Source organism: Natator depressus, chromosome 5 (genome assembly GCF_965152275.1).
Source record: "Natator depressus isolate rNatDep1 chromosome 5, rNatDep2.hap1, whole genome shotgun sequence".
NCBI lineage: Eukaryota > Metazoa > Chordata > Testudines > Cheloniidae > Natator > Natator depressus.
This window is the reverse complement of record NC_134238.1, coordinates 98,643,867-98,660,294: the sequence shown is the minus strand read 5'-3', so window position 1 is coordinate 98,660,294 and position 16,428 is coordinate 98,643,867. Positions and strand designations below refer to the sequence as shown.

General features: G+C 41.9%; 1 protein-coding gene across 1 annotated transcript in view; it reads right to left on the bottom strand.

The window, feature by feature from the left end:
* DOCK8 (dedicator of cytokinesis 8) overlaps nt 1-16,428 on the bottom strand; it is a 131,905-nt gene that overhangs the window by 76,096 nt on the left and 39,381 nt on the right. The window contains exons 5-14 of the mRNA XM_074953288.1: nt 15,449-15,572; nt 13,536-13,748; nt 12,370-12,455; nt 10,429-10,495; nt 9,570-9,719; nt 8,788-8,868; nt 6,841-7,000; nt 6,047-6,186; nt 5,712-5,805; nt 3,972-4,134 (exon numbers count right to left, since the gene is read on the bottom strand). Coding sequence (XP_074809389.1) covers nt 3,972-4,134; nt 5,712-5,805; nt 6,047-6,186; nt 6,841-7,000; nt 8,788-8,868; nt 9,570-9,719; nt 10,429-10,495; nt 12,370-12,455; nt 13,536-13,748; nt 15,449-15,572 — 1,278 coding nt within the window. The remainder of the gene's footprint in view (nt 1-3,971; nt 4,135-5,711; nt 5,806-6,046; nt 6,187-6,840; nt 7,001-8,787; nt 8,869-9,569; nt 9,720-10,428; nt 10,496-12,369; nt 12,456-13,535; nt 13,749-15,448; nt 15,573-16,428) is intronic.

Genomic DNA, 16,428 nt, shown 5'->3' with positions numbered 1-16,428 from the left:
AGAGCTGGCCAGCTGGAGAGCAGCGGCTGTTGGCCAGGTGGCCAGCTCTGAAGGCAGCACCCAGCCAACAGCACCGCAGAAGTAAGGGTGGCGATACCATACCATGCCACCCTTACTTCTGCGCTGCTGCCTTCAGAGCCAAGGGCCCAGCTCTGAAGGAAGCAGTGCAGAAGTAAGGGTGGCAATACCTTACCATGCCATCCTCACTTCTGTGCTGCTGCTGGTGGCCGTGTTCAGAGCCAGGCTCCCGGCCAGCAGCCGCCGCTCTCCAGCCCCCCAGCTCTGAAGGCAGCACCGCCGCCAGCAAGAGCGACACGGAAGTAAGGGTGGTAATACCGAGACCCCTCTACAATAACCTTGTGACCCCCCCTCCCTCAAAACTCCCTTTTGGGTCAGGCCACCTAAAGTAACAACACCGTGAAATTTCAGATTGAAATATATGACATCATGACATTTATTATTTTTAAATCCTATGACTATGAAATTGACCAAAACAGACTCTGAATTTGGTAGGGCCCTAATTATAGGGTAACAATAAGAAGGATAGTCTTCTAGTTAAGACATTGGACTGGATTCATGAGATCTGGCTCAGTTTCTGACTCTGACGCAGACTTCCCGTGTGACTCTGGGCAAATCACTTAATCTCCCTGTGATTTATGGCTCGTCGACACTGGGAACCTGCACTGGCATAGCTACGTTGTTCAGGGGTGTGAAAAATACACAAACCCTGAGTGATGTAGTTAAGCTGACCTAATCCCCAGCGAAGATAGCACTAGGTAGATGGAAGAATTCTTCCGTCAACCTAGCTACCGCCTTTCAGGGAAGTGGATTAACTACCCCGATGGGGGAACCCCTAGTAGCATCTACACTGAAGTGCTACTGCAGCTGTATCACTGCAGCATTTCAAGTGTAGACAAGTCCTCAGTTTTCCATCTATAAAATGATGGAAATCTCTTCTATCCTTTGTCAGTCTTCACTATGTAGACTGCAATGTCTTTGTGGCAGGGATTGTCTCTCACTATGTGTAAGAACAATGCCCAGTACAATGATGCTCACCCCAATCTGAGCGGGGGCCTCTGGGTGCTACTGTAATACAAATAAACAAAACAACAATACTAAATAACAATGAACTATTACTCGTATGTTTTCACCCATCCCCTCTCTCATACGATTCAATTCAGCTAAAGACAAGGATCAGTACAAATGTAGATATTAAATATCAGTTAATTAACTAGGTTACTTAACGTACTTTGGCAAGAGACAAACGCCAATCTCAGACTGTGACCTTGTCTACATAGATTTCTTAGGGTTAAGTTCTACCTGGTCTTTGTTCACCCTCTCTCTCGCCTTCAGAGAACGTGGGCCTCTGCCACTCTCCTTCGAAAAGTTATTAAACTTCCTATTTCTTTATTCAGCTTCTTTTCTCCCTGTGACTCAGGAACCTCTGGTTGCCAACTGGCAGAGGCCAGAGGGGATGCATAGGTCTTTGCAGGGATTCCCTGGGTCAGATATATGCATATTAAGTTCACCAAAGGGTGGCGTGTAAGGTCTTTGTCAAGAGCCAGTAGCCCACTGGTTGTCATAACCATTCTGAAATGTACATACAGATAGTATTGCAGGAGTTAAGCATCTATACTGGAAATTGTGTTCTCAAAACCCTGGACTTAAGGTAGTTATCCAGAGGCAACAGGTTCCTTTTGAGCAGGAGATAGCAAATGCTTCTCTCCCCATCTGTCTCACAATGGAAGCCTAGTTGCATACAGAACCAGATGCTGATTAAAAGATTGTAAAGTGAACAAGAGAGGGAGGCTTCAGAAGAAAAAAAACCCAATCAGCAGGGGGTGTCCTGGTTATGAAAAAGAACAAAGGACTGTCCGGATAGTACCAAGGGTACCAAGAAACACCCTGCATCTTTCACCGAGGAGGCAAGCGGACAGTGGAACTTGCCACATGAAAGGGTGATTACAGCCAAGTCCGGCTGCAAGATGCTGGGAGGACTTTGGGTAAGCATTGCTCTATAAAACAGAGAAATACCTACTTAATTAAGTCTAGGCTCTAGAATGCACGTAAGCTTTTTATTTTACATGTAATCCTTTGTTTCCAGTACTTCTACTTGCTCTTACTCGAATCCCTGTACTTTGTTAAATAAACTGCTATTTGTTTTCACTATACTCTTATTTAAGTTCTGTGTGTTAAGCGGAGCAGTGATCAGAGCTGCAACTGGTAAGCCAGGGTGCACTGGTACTTTGGGAACAGCTAATCTGGGAATATAGAAGAACAGGGGCTGGGCACGCCAAGGAGATGCTTGGGGTTGGAGTGTGCCTATAGCTAACCTGTAGATAGAGTGTGGGGCCTGTGGAAGCTTGGAAGGAAGGGCTTGTGTTGCCTGTGACCAATGGAGTCAGAGAGCTGACCCACAGCAGGCAGAGACAAGGCTTCCTCATGCTAAGGAGAGGTGGTAGTGAGGTGTCTCACAACCCTGGTGTGACAGAGTGCAGGCAATGGAAAGGTGAACCTGCACTCGGATCACTTAGAGGCCAACTAGCTCCCCAGAGACAGCTGACTGAGGTAATTAGAGAAGCAGGCTGGTGGTCTGGGTGAGATACAGAGCAAATTAGCCCATCAGCCCCAGTCTGATAAAGAGGCACAGGAAGGAAATGCAGAGGGGAGTGAGAGTGGGGAACAGGGCTAGCTGAGCCCAGAGGCCTCAGGGAAGGGAGACCTCTGTTCCCCTCAGGTCCTGAGGAGAGGGCCAAAAGCGCGAAAGATATTTCAAACAGACTGGTGCACGGGGACTGTACTGGTGGAGAGCACTCAAAAATAAATGATGCTATGACTGCACAATTAGTAGATTCTGGGCAGAATCTGTGGGGCAAGAAGGCTGGAGTGAAGACGCACCCTGTGACACCTGGGTACCCCCAGGAAGCGTCACACTCCCTGACTCATTTGTGATAGTCACATCTCCCCTGCTAATCAAACTGGCCCTGCTGTCCAAGTCCCAGTCCCGTACAGTATGCTCTGCTGTTGATTTTTTTAAAAAAATCTGCAATACATTCTTTCTTCCTTTCATCAAATTTCAAAAACAAATACAAATATTAGAGCTGAAACTGTACATAATCCCAGAACATACCTTGACTCACAAATCTTATTATTAGCATTACCATATGGTACATCAGTGTGTTGAAGAATATTCCCTTGATATTCATAGCTCATTTGGGATTAATGTGTTGCCAGGCTAGTAAGAAATGATGGAACCTGTTTTGATTTGTACTCTTTAGAACGTCTACCTTTTTAAATCAGTCAGAACAGAGTAATACATTTTGCGAAGTGATATGATATAAGAAGGGATCTTATTCATGGAGTAGACAGAGCAATAAACTGCATCTTTGGGTAGTTAGATGACACATGGCAACTACAAAAGCTGTTCAGTACAAACATGCTCCAATGCTGTGAATGTTACTCCTATTATATGACAAGATAAAGGATACAACAAAATCACAAATGAAAATATAATTAGTCTTGCATCATGAGTGTTTTAAAACTCTAGGCCTCTGTTCTCCAGGGATGTCCGTGGGATTTTATAGTTAGAAAAAGAGACTGGGAGTCAGAATTCCAAGGCTAAGATTTTTAAACATGGGTGCCTAAAGTTAGGTTCCTAAATTCATATACAAGCAGCTATGTAAAGTTGTCTGAGTACCTACTGAAGTCAATGAGAGCTGCTGGTTCCTCAACGCTTTTGAAACACTTTGCTCAGGACATTTACAATTGGACTGGAGAACATACTGCAGAACATATAGTAGGGATCCGATCTTGTATTGGCTAATGAGATTAAAGAATGGTTGTACCTATACAGGCTTCGATAACCTAACATGCTTTTCAATTTCTAGTTTCTATGAATCGGAGAAAAATTATACCATAATCATTTTTGGAATATGGGTTTAACAGTTTTCAAGAAAATCCATTTTTCTTACCTATAAACAGTGTGGGGAACATACACTTCTCGAACTGGGAACTCCAAAATCTCTTTCTGAGGACGGCTGCGGTTTTCAGGAAATGGTTTCACTTGTAATAACTCAGGGGTGAGACAGCAACTGAGGACTTCTGAAGCTGGGGAGATCTCCAATTTAAGTAATCCTTAAAAAAAATTACATGAAAGCTCAGCCCACCATTAAAAATAAGAAGAAGAATAAAACTAAACCAAATATGCATAAGGTCAAAAGAAGTAACTAGGAAATAGGAATTTGGGTTTTTAGTTTGAGGGCTGCAGGAGAAAGAAATTTTGGTTGGAGAAAGTATTTTATCTGGATACACAGGGAAGTAACCCACATAGATCCCTACACATCAAGATAAAATCTCTCTTCAGGTTTCATCAGCATCATCACAGTAAATCCAAAAGGGACATGGCCTCTTTGCAGGTTGAGCACTTCCCAGATTGATCTCTGGGCAAGTCCTAAGGGTGATCTCACTGGATATTCAGTTTATGACCATCACTGGCGATCTTACCATGCCATTAAAGCTTTTGGCACCCACATTATCCCCATCCATGTAGTGGCATTCCTTGGCACACACACTTTGGAATTTGTTGGTCTTCCAGTCTAATAATATGTCCTTATCAAGAAAGCCACCAAAACTGAACAAGTTCTGATGGAGGTGGTTTCTGGATTCAGCTTCAATTATCCTCATTTCTGATCTTGTCCTGACACTTAATATATGGAGCAGCTGATAAAGACAACAAGACTCTTTGCACATTCACATGTAGACAGGAAGGAAGGGATACTATACGCTGAGTTGACTTTCTAGTCTCATCCATGCAAAAAGGATAACATTTGTTAAGGATTTGAATTGGAAATAAAGTAGTGATGCTCTCTCTAGTTTTGTGCACAAAGCAAGCACTGCCTTATTTAAGATAGTAAAATGAGGTGCAGATCTTCAGAATATGATTTTCCATATTTTTTCTTGCTTGCTGTGACCAGCAGTGAAATTGTTAATCATGGAAACATTTAAATTGTCATAATTAAACTTAATATTTAATACTCTATTGAGGTGAATGGGGGCAGTTCACACCTCCCAGAGCTGCTCTTTCAGGCTGTATACAGACCCAGGCAGTCATTCCTGCACTGGTTACATTCTGTTCACTTTTTAGAGGTTTTCTTAGCAACCACAAGGGCTAGAGACATAATGTATTGTAAATGAAAGCTCAGAATCTGGAGCTCAAGGAAGCCATCACAAAAAAGCACCAGCTGGTCAAGCTTTTGTGAGAAGCCAAATTCAGTCTCCCCCTCTGCTTAATTAACACTGAGTCAATTAAAAGGAAAAGAGAGTAAACATTTTAATCACCCAACCCAATCTCTGATCCCCATTCTAACAAGATATTAGGGAACCAGTAAGGATCTTGAGATTCTGCTTTAATCCCATTCTCCTCAAAAACTTCAAAAAACGGAATGAACGCTTTGTAAATTATTGATGAAAACAAACTAATTTAGAATATAAAACTAACTATAAATCTCTGTTTGCCAGGGATGAACAAATTAGCAGGTCAAAAATAAGTGGCTGGCTTGATGAAGTCATTAATAAAATAAAGACGTTCCCTCGTAACACAATTTATAGCCCTAAAAACCACAGGGATAATTACACAGGAGGGCTGAGATTTTCATTGGCATTTACTGGAGTTAAGTGCCTATTTCGCATCCCATCCTAAACACATTCCATACCTGGGATGGACTTCACTCTTCTCTGCAAGGAAGAAGATCTCTTGTAGTCAGTTAAAAATTTGAATAGGTCTTCGTCACTAAGTCGGTCTCCTTCCTGTCAGTAGAAAGACAAATTAATTCTGCTATAAGGGTGCATAGTATTGTTACCTACTTTCATGAATTAGATATGTCTGCAAGACAAAGAGTGAGTAGGTAACTCTGTGTTTTGTATGAATTATCCTTTTGTTCCCCAGTTACAACACTGAGCAGCATTTTTTCAATTCAGTTTACTTTAGTTCATGTTTACCAGCACAATATAAAACTCCACACACTCTAAAATAAAGAGCATACTGTACCTGTTTTATAAAGGTGTTGACAGTCAGAGTGGTCGCTTTGAAGTTTGACACAGCATAACTGTCCTCTGAATTGAGGCTCCTCTCAGAAAGTCTTCTACCTTGGAGCATCATCGTTCTTCTGTCACCAGTAGTTCCTTTCCCTTCAAGCGTAAATTACATTTAAAAAAAATCATCTTCTTTTGTGTCAGTATAAAGTCTACCATAAAGCATGACAAATATACCTGAATTTAGTCCTAAAATGCCACAAGCACCCTGTGATCTCAGGGGAACAACAAAAGACCTTAACTTTGCATTTTCCATCAACTCAGTGTAAGGCTATGTAAAAAAATGTAGTAAGTGCAGTATTTATTCTGCTGAGCGAATATCATTGCTGCTGCTGCACGATGCTATTGGTTTCTTTAGCCCATAGCATGACAGGAAGTGGGGCAATCTGGTGTGTGCTGTTGTTGGATTGGGCCTTCTATTCACTGTGGAAGACTTAGAAGGATTGATCTTCCAGCAACGTAAATCAAGAGTAACGCCACTAAAGTCAATGGGATTCCACTGCCATAAAACTGGTGTAGAATCAAAGTCAGGGCTAGAATGCATGCAGTGGGAATATGTAGATCACACATTTAGGGGGCTCCAGCTGACGAGCATGGCAACTTGTGAGTATTATGGGGGAAAGGAAGGGAAAGCTGAGCAGTTCATAACTACAAAACTGTTGTCAAGAGAATGCTCTTGACACATTGGTACCCTATTAACATTGCTACTGAAGCTTCACACTGCATTGATTAGAATATTAAAACTATTACCATTTAAACTTTCTGCTTCAGACAATTCTCTTTCAAGCGTTGAAAAGTTAAAGAAATTGGTTAAGCTTATGGGAGCCCAGGCGAAAGGCATCCGATATTTCCCCAAACGCTGACAGAAGGACTCAGCTTGGGCTTTCAGTTTCTCAACCTTTTCTTTGCTCTAAAATAAAGAAAGGAAAATACAACATATTAAAAGGCCTAAATTTGACTATGACTATGTGAAGGCAATTTTCACTGTGTATGCTCAGCCTCCTTCAATTCTGCTTATACAGGACCCAGTGCAATGACTACTGAAGTCAAGGGGAGTCCATATCATTGTACGAGGCACATATTATACAAGGTCAGCTCAAGTACATGCAACTGCAAAGACGGTTTCTCTCTTTCTGGATGAAATTCATCTTTGTGAAGAGAGCCACCTAAAGGCTTAGACATCACTTAAGTCAACTTACCTCCTCAAAAATGGGACTTACGTGTTGCATAGGCCTTTTACTGACCCTCTGCACAGGGATGAGCTTCCTCCTCTGAAGAGCTCACCACCACAGTATCTGGGAGGTAGTGTGATGCAGGCAACTCACATCACATACAGTAGGTTACTGGACTGTAGTCAGATTACAACTGCTTTCATGTGGCTACTGACCAGGTCCAAATTTGAACTAGTGACCAGAGGTACAAGATAAAGTCCCCCCATAAGGCTGAGTAAATAGTACCCATTATATAAAGAGTCAGTAATTATATATTTACAGTTGAGTGTATAATATGCATTCTTGATATTCACCATAACAAGTCAATAGATGTCATTGTTATATATATTCTGAACAGTTTCATCATAATTATAACCGTTCTTTGTCTGAAATTGACATTCGAAGGCTACGCTAGCTAGGGGCGTGATCCCCTGCTCATGCACACCTACTCATGCTCGCTTTCATGGAGCTAGGGTGAGTATACATAGCAGCGTAGCTGCAGTAACACGGGAGGGGCAGGGGAGGCACAGCTTGGCTATGCTGGGTACATACCCACCAATTTCAGGCCGTGTCTCTGCTGTCCCTACCCCGGCTACTGCAGCTATGCTCTTACAGCAGAACCTCAGTGTTACAAACACCTCAGGAATGGGGGTTGTTCGTAACTCTGAACAAAACGTTATGGTTGCTCTTTCAAAAGTTTACAACTGAACACTGACTTAATACAGCTTTGAAACTGTACTATGCAGAAGAAAAATGCTGCTTTGAACTATCTTAATTTAAATGAAACAAGCACAGAAACAGTTCCCTTGCCTTGCCAATTTTTTTTAAACTTTCCCTTTATTTTTTTAGTAGTTTACGTTTAACACATTACTGTACTGTATTTGCTTCTTTTTTTGGTCTCGGCTGATGACTGATTACGTACTTCTGGTTCCAAACGAGGTGTGTGGCTGACTGGTCCGTTTGTAACTCTGAAGTTCTACTATATTTCTATTCATGCTAACTCAGTGAGAGCTAGCACAAATATTTGCACCCCTACTCACAGAGCAGACATAACCTAATGGTGAGATACCTTTAGAAATCCAGGAAACATTATCATTCCCCCTCTGAGAGGTAAATAATGATTAACTGAACCAGTAAAGAGACATCTGATGAGATGATGCCTAACTGCCCACATATACAAATCGATGATTTACACACACAAATCAGTGGTTTGTGTCCACACATGGTGCAAATATTTGTGCCCGCCAAACTTTGAAAATTCAGCCCCTCGTTGTTTAACATTGCTCAAAAAACTTTCCAGTTATTGATTTCAGAAGAAGCAAACAATAAAAACATACATCATCTTCTTACGATTTTTTTAGCCATTCACATGAACCAGGATTCCATTAATTGTTTTGCAGATTCTAATTGCAATATCAATTCTCCTTACGTCACCCCCGCCCCCCACTTTGTTAGCATTTAACAGTCTTGACAGTATCATACTTACCTTTCCACCCTCACTTTCTTTTAGAACCATGTAGGGTTCGGCACAGTCTCCAATTTCTCCTTGCTGGAGGACTTTTTCAATCTAACACAATATAGTAAAAGCATGAAAACCATAAAAGGAAAACATAGATGAAGAAAAATACAATCTTTTGCTTTTGCTTCTCTGTAAGTATGAAAGAGCTGGGCTATTTCACAAGGTTAGCCCGGTACTAATACTATTAATAAATTAAACAAATACATAATATAAAATGCCTGTGATTTTCTCTGTGGAGTAATCCATCATAGTAATTCTCCCAGCTCCAAATCAGTGCTTAATAAGGAAGCAAAAAGAGTGTCACTGAACCAGGGAAAAGCTAGTGTATCCTAAACGAAAAAAACAGCTCATACCAACCTCATCTGAGAGTTGAAAAAATACATAAACACACCAAATCAACACTAACTGGTAATTCACTGAAAGCACTAACTGTAATTCAAAATCAAATGGCTTATTTCGTTTTGTTCTTAAATTTCTCTTGGACAGTGGTACAGAAAGCTATTAACATTTATAGGAGCAGTACACTGAGCAGTAATATAACTGTCAGTTTGTGTGACAGAGATGTCAATAGATTCCTACTCCTGTGATATCAGTGTTATCAGAAGATCTCTAAACAACTAAGCAACAAGAAATTCTTGTTGATTATTACTACCCTCTCTGAAAACTTCATCTTCACGAACCCAAACCATAGCTATAGTCAGAAAACATGAATTAGAAACCAACAGAATGATACAGCCATTGCTACATACCTTTACTACTAGGTAGATATCAGAAGACGGGTAAGTGATAGAAAATACTGCAGATCTTGCCTGACTAGATGAGTCAATGCAGAGGGTGTGAGATCGTAAGAATCCTTTGAACTGTTCTGAATTCAGGTCACAATGAAAATTTTCAGAGATCTTTAAAACCACAAAAACCAAAATTCCCATATAGTTATTTGTTATCATCCATTGCAAAGCAAAAGTGTATCAAAGGATAAAACATGAGAACATAAGAAGATAAGATACCAAAAGAGTTAAAAAAGCAGTAGCCAGAACTGCAAAATCAATATGGAAACACAAGTTTGCAGACATGTAAAATTCCTGTTGATTTAAATGGATACAGGATTAGACCATTATTCCACAAAGTCCTGAGCACCCCTAAGCTTAATGGGCCCAGTGAAGTTGAGACCACTCAGCACCTCACAGCGGACTCAATATATTTCAGGACTAGGTCCTTAATTTTTCACAGTGAAACCAGTTTTGCAAAGAGGGGTTCTGTAAAGAGGAGATCATAAATAGCCACAGAACACATTTTTGTGCAACGTGCTCCATGTAAATTGAAGATCATCTGCTGCAAGCATTTCATACACGTGAATTCCAGCTGAACAAGCACAACAGCAGATTTTTACCATACTTCCAATAAACCAGGGTAAATTGCCCAGTTTTGGCAACATACCATAAATTGTAACTTCAAAAGACAAGTCACAAAAGAATAATATGAAGTACAGAGCCAAATGTCCCAGCATTTTCAAATTTCAATGAAATTCAGCTGAAAAAAGAACAGACTGTTATTAGCCAGTACGTTATTAATGTTTTGTTATTGTCCTTCGCTCTGCTCTGCCCTTACCTTTTTCCTTTCTTTTACATCATAGAGGGCTATGCATGCAAACAATGGTTCTATTTCTATATCAAATCTGTTGAGGAGAGAGACACAGAACATTAATACTTCATTCTTGTGACTGTGCTTATTCAAAAGTAAAGGCTCTGTTTTAGCTGCTGGTTCCTTTATGAGGAAAGGAGAGACGGGCATGAGACACAAAGTTTAGATCCAGATCCCAGCTCTCCCAAACTTTGGGAGATCTATGGGTCTGGGATTTTTTTAACCTTTAGAAAGACAAGGTACCTGGTTCTCTTGTCTGTTAAATCTGCTTTGCACTCAGATGGCATTTTCTGCCTGGTGAAGGATTCCTCCAGTGTGGGAGACTCCTCCTTCAGTGGCACATTGATTCCTAACCCACCCCAACGCCCAGCCTCTGGTGTAAGAGATGTGCCTGGAAGAAAGGGGGCATGGGCAGAGCATTCCTACACCCTGATGATCCCTGACTGCCACAACAGCTTTGGGGGCTGTTGGCAGCTGGACAGTTTACAGTGGCTTTAAGGTTGCTGTCAACTAAGCATGCAGGACTGATTCTTGTTGGTCTGATGTTGTGGGAAGATGTGATTAAGTTGCATTTTCACCTAGGCTAATGTCATTAATTTAACTCAGTGTTAATCCCTATGGATATTAGTCACATCTCTGAAGATCTGGTTCATCTTCAAATAAGAGGGTCTGGGATGATGCAATCATGACTCTTGCCATGCTGAAATGGCATTTGGCAGGACTTTCACATTCACTATTTCTTGAAATTAACAATCATTTCTGAAGTAATGTCCTCTAGTAATATGTAGGTGCACACACAGATGACTCCCAGAGGAGCAGGAGAGAAATTGGCTATCTGCTTGTACTTTCTCATGTTTTCAGAAAAACAATCATAGCCATGAATAACAAAAATTAGTACATTCCTGGCACAGATTGCTTCCCTATTTAAAAAAATCCAATAACACACACACACACAAAGACCAAATGAGTTTGCTCTTATTACATAGTTTGGGTGGTTTTTCCCAGCATTGTCTCCTTGACAGTCTGAACATTTCTTTAACCACAGATGGACAATTTTTTTACAAGTATCAGCCTAAGAAAGAACAAGGAATCCAAATGGACCTTTGACATTAAAGATGTCTTATAATGGGTGCTGGTGAAATATATTCCAACTGATATACAATGTGACAGGGCCTGGCCAGATGGCTATAGGAGAGTAATAGAAGGCAGATATATTAGCCCCAGGCTAAGTAGATCCCTTTTCCCTGGGTATGGTAACAGGGAAGGTTCCAGAACAATCAGGAACCTTCTGGAGACAATTAAGACAGGCTGATTAGAACACCTGCAGCCAATCAAGAACCTGCTAGAATCAATTAAGGCAGGCTAATCAGGGCACCTGGGTTTTTAAAAAAGGAGCTCACTTCAGTTTGTGGTGTGCGTGTGAGGAGCCGGGAGCAAGAGGCGCTAGGAGCTGAGAGTGAGAACGCGGACTGTTGGAGGACTGAGGTGTACAAGCATTATCAGACACCAGGAGGAAGGTCCTATGGTGAGGATAAAGAAGGTGTTGGGAGGAGGCCGTGGGGAAGTAGCCCAGGGAGCTGTAGCTGTCGCACAGCTGTTCCAGGAGGCACTCTAGACAGCTGCATTCCACAGGGCCCTGGGCTGGAACCCGGAGTAGAGGGCGGGCCTGGGTTCCCCCCAAATCCTCCCAACTCCTGGTCAGACACAGGAGTCATCGACCTGGACTGTGGGTTCAGAAAAACGGCCAAGCTGAGGGCTATCGTGAAGCTCCAAGGCGAGCAAATCCGCCAATAAGCGCAAGACCCACCAAGGTAGAGCAGGAACTTTGTCACCACAAGTTTTCTACACCACAAAAGAATAAGCATGTGATGGTCACATGAATCCTGAGAGAAACAGAAAGACACTTACTTCAGTGTCTGCAGCTTCACCAAAATCCTGTTGCCCAGATGTTCCTTTGGGCAGTCTGGAACTGGTCGTATCTCCACTGCATCCTCCTATTATTAACCACATTATTAGGCACTTATTAATTACATATGGAACCCTTACTCAGTGTAACCAGACAATTACTATAAACAAACTGATTGCAATGTATTGCCTTAATTGAAGAGTGTTCCCCCTCACAAGGAGAAAAGTAAAAACTGACATTTAATTTGGGGCTGGAACCCACTTCTATTCTGTGTTTGTACAGTGACTAGTAAAATGGGGTCAAAAATAATAAATTTAAACAGATTTGGACTTTTGACCACAATGCCTGTATTTTCCACACAAACCATTTAAAATAAAGGGGGCCACATGGTAACATTCCCACCCTGATCCTAGCACAAAACACATCCAAACATCCTCTTCCATGGGTGTAAGAGAGTTGAAGACATTATCGTCACTGCAAAATAAGATGTGATTTTCAAATCAGGAGAGCTATCTCGATGCAAAATCCTAATGGAGACAAGGCACAAGTAGTTTTTAACCTAGATGAAGCTAATCAAGGTTGACACCTTTTTGCTCTGAAGACACAACCTAATCTTCAGTGGACTTTTTTTTAAACCTCCTGTTAACTGTTTACCTATTAATGGGAGGTACCTAACACATCTGTAAAGGGCTAGAGTGGACGCTCCCCACACATTTGTTCCCCTAGAGTAAAGAATGTGTGTAGCCTTCTATACTGGGGTGAATTTCACTGGTCCTTAATGCTTCAGCTGGTATCACACATACCCTATCCCATGTGGAAGTTAAGGGATGGGTGAATCAAATTTCGATTTAATTAATATGCTAAATACAGCCAAATATTTACTTACAGTCAGACCCCAACAGCCGTATACAAAATGTCATCTGAATATCAGTCCATAGCTCATCCCTAGGGAAAGTGCCCCCTCTGAATAAGGAGCAGACACTGTAACTGTGTAGCCAGAGAGGCCTGTGGAGCTTCCTTGGATCAGCAGACTGAGAGGCCATTACCTTCTGCAGGGGGCTCTAATTCCCATATTTATTAGTGTCAGAAGAAACTAATACACTTTTTAAGATTTTCTATCTAAAAATGTGAGACTAAAACGCAAATGTTGAAAGTTCTCAGAGCTCACCTCGTCCGTGGCTGGGTAGAGGGCAAAGAGCTCGGCATGCCTATTGGCTCGCCGTGCTTCTTCGTTCTGCCTTTCAAAGTCCTCCACACTAATATGCTGCAGCAGATTTTCCAGCCGTGGATCGGGCTGCAGGGTGCGAGGATTAAAGTCACACGATGTCAGGGTGGTTCGTCCGGTCTCATCACAGAGTACATTTAAGGGCCTGGGATCTGCCTGTTGGAGAGAGACACAAGACTGAAATCTCTAACAAAAAAGGATAACTTGGACACTGGAGCTACTCAGAGCTTGTTTTTACTTGGGGTTATCCTCTTGCAAATATTTCCTCAAACTCACCCATGCTGCTAGGCCTATATCACATTTGGTGATAGGTAGGCAGACAGTGTGCTATCCATGGCTGATAACATGACTTGGTCCTCTCTGTTTCCTTGTACTCTGCACTTGCTGCCTCTCATAATAGGCTTAGATTATAAACTCTTTGGGAAGGGGCAGTGATTTTGTTATGTGTTTGTACAGTGCCGAACACAATAGGGCCTCAATTCTTGACTGGGACCTCTAGGTGCTACCACAAATAATAGATAATAATACATTAAAGTTACTTTGTAAAATTGATCTATTATGCATTACTGAAGACTTTTAGACCACTTTGTATCATTTAGATTTCTTTGCACTGTGGCTGGGAGTTACAGTGTGAGACTGGAGCTGTACCGGGTATGGTGACACTAGTACTCATGAGCTGGCACTACTGTTTAAAGGACCCCAAGTAAAAACTCTTGTTGTGTAGTTGGGTTTGCCGCTAGAGTTGGGATAGTGGTGAAGAAGCCAGGCTGCATGCCTCTTCTTCTCCAGTCCTGCTTCTGGAGGGGAGTTGGGAGGATTGGGCCATGAGTTACCTTCCTCATTGGTCCCAAAGTTCAAGAGAGGGGGGTAATGGGATAGGAGTTGCCTCAGTCCTCAGTCCCACTGCTAGGAGTGGAGGGGAAGATCCAGCTGCAGTTTACCTCTCCCTCCAGTCCCACTCAAAAGTTTGGAAGTGTGAGAGAAGTCAGCTCATGAGTTGCTGAGACTATATTGGACCCAAAAGACTAGTGATCTAGGCAGTTCCTTGTTTAACTTGACTCTGTGCTCAAGAAGGATGACAGGATGGTAAAAAATGGTGGAAGAGAGTTATCTGTGCTCACTTTTGAAAACAGAAAGGAATCAGGTAATTGCACAGGTGAGAACAACAACAGTAATATGGTTTGTATTCCACAACTTCAACTACACTGGTCCAGATTTATCCCAGGTCAATGTCAGCGGCTGCTCAGGACCTTGGCGGAAGCCACCTCTGCAACATAATGTCTCCAAGGAGGGGGGCAAACAAAAAGAACTAAATCCTTCCCTTCTCCATCACCCCAGCTGGAGGCCAGCACAGTCCAAAATGTGACAGTGCTGGCTGTGCATTGAGTGCAGTCAAGGGAAACAGTGAAGCAGTACATGTCATCCTCCTCCACCAGCGGGGCCTGCTTGTATTGAAGACAGTGGCAAAACTTCTACTGTTTTCAATGGTGCAAGATCAAGCTCCAAAGCTGCATGTGTATGCATACACTGGGACTGAAAACTCAAGGGGACACTGGCAGATGCAACACTGCCTGCCCTCTATTGAGGTCAACACCCCTTGAGGTGCAGTGGGCCAGGCTGGTGCCCAGAGGGGTTTTTACTCATCAATGCTATGAGCCTGTCTTAACATACTTGCACTCTAGCAGTGGTTACAGAACTTCGCCTTGAAGGCAACATGCATAAATAATGTGCACATTAGAGTTATACTGCAAAACATAATCAAAGCATAACATAAAAATAATTGTATGATTAGGGAGCCTCCTTTAAAGGAAGGCAGGATATTTGAGAATCTAATTTAAATAGACGAAGCACAATACCTGATAGCTGGCATCATTGCAATCCAATGTTTCCGATTCGAACGTTTGTTTTTGAAGGGTCTTATGAAAATCCTTTCGAGATCCCTTTTTTTTAAAGGTGCAAGTTTCTGAATTTCCTTGGTTTCTTTAAATAACACAAGCCGGCCAGTCAGGATGGCGGGAGAGTTAATGAAAATAAAATAAACAAAGTAAGCAAATAAAAAAGGTTCCATGTGAAGTATTATTGCACAAGGAGGGCAGTGTGGCACTGTTTTAATGGGCTAAAGAATGCAATGTTTATTTGGGGTACCACTCTGTTTGCAGGCTCTTTTCATAATACAGTATTTTTTAAAAGGATCATTCGTTTATATCACAATTTGCAGAGAAAGGAGCACCGCAACTCAACTCTTACACAGTGCAGTTAACAGAAGAGCTTGATGTGGGCACAGTTCCTACGACTGGCTCCTCAAAGGCTCCAGCTCCTACAGGGATTGATTTGTCCAGAGTCCTGATTAGGAACATTTGCATTCTAGCTGGTTCCCTGCCGGTGCAGTTACATTACAGGGAACACACTAGAAACTGGTCTCTTCTGAACTGCTGCTATGGTACCTCAGCTTCAATTTGCCGCGCCAGAAGACACATCTAAGGCTAACCAGCACAAGTAGCCAGCACTCCTTAGCCTCTTGAAACTGTGCACTTGTACAGTGTAAACAATAAAATGCAATACAGACTAAAGAATATTAATAGATTCCATTTCAAAATACAGGCTGTCTGTTAAACAGAGTAGCAAATGTATCGTTAACTCTGATTTTTGAAAAGCCAGAAAAAAGCAGAGAGGAAAAATACCTAGCATGTGGCAGAACCTCCAATAACCAAAAAATAATTTCATAAACTGTGATTATTTAGTATTAAAACCATCAAAACTTGGCATGGAAGAAAAGTCTGTATAAGAAATCCTATCTGTAAATGTTATCAACAAAATATGACTTTAATGACCACAA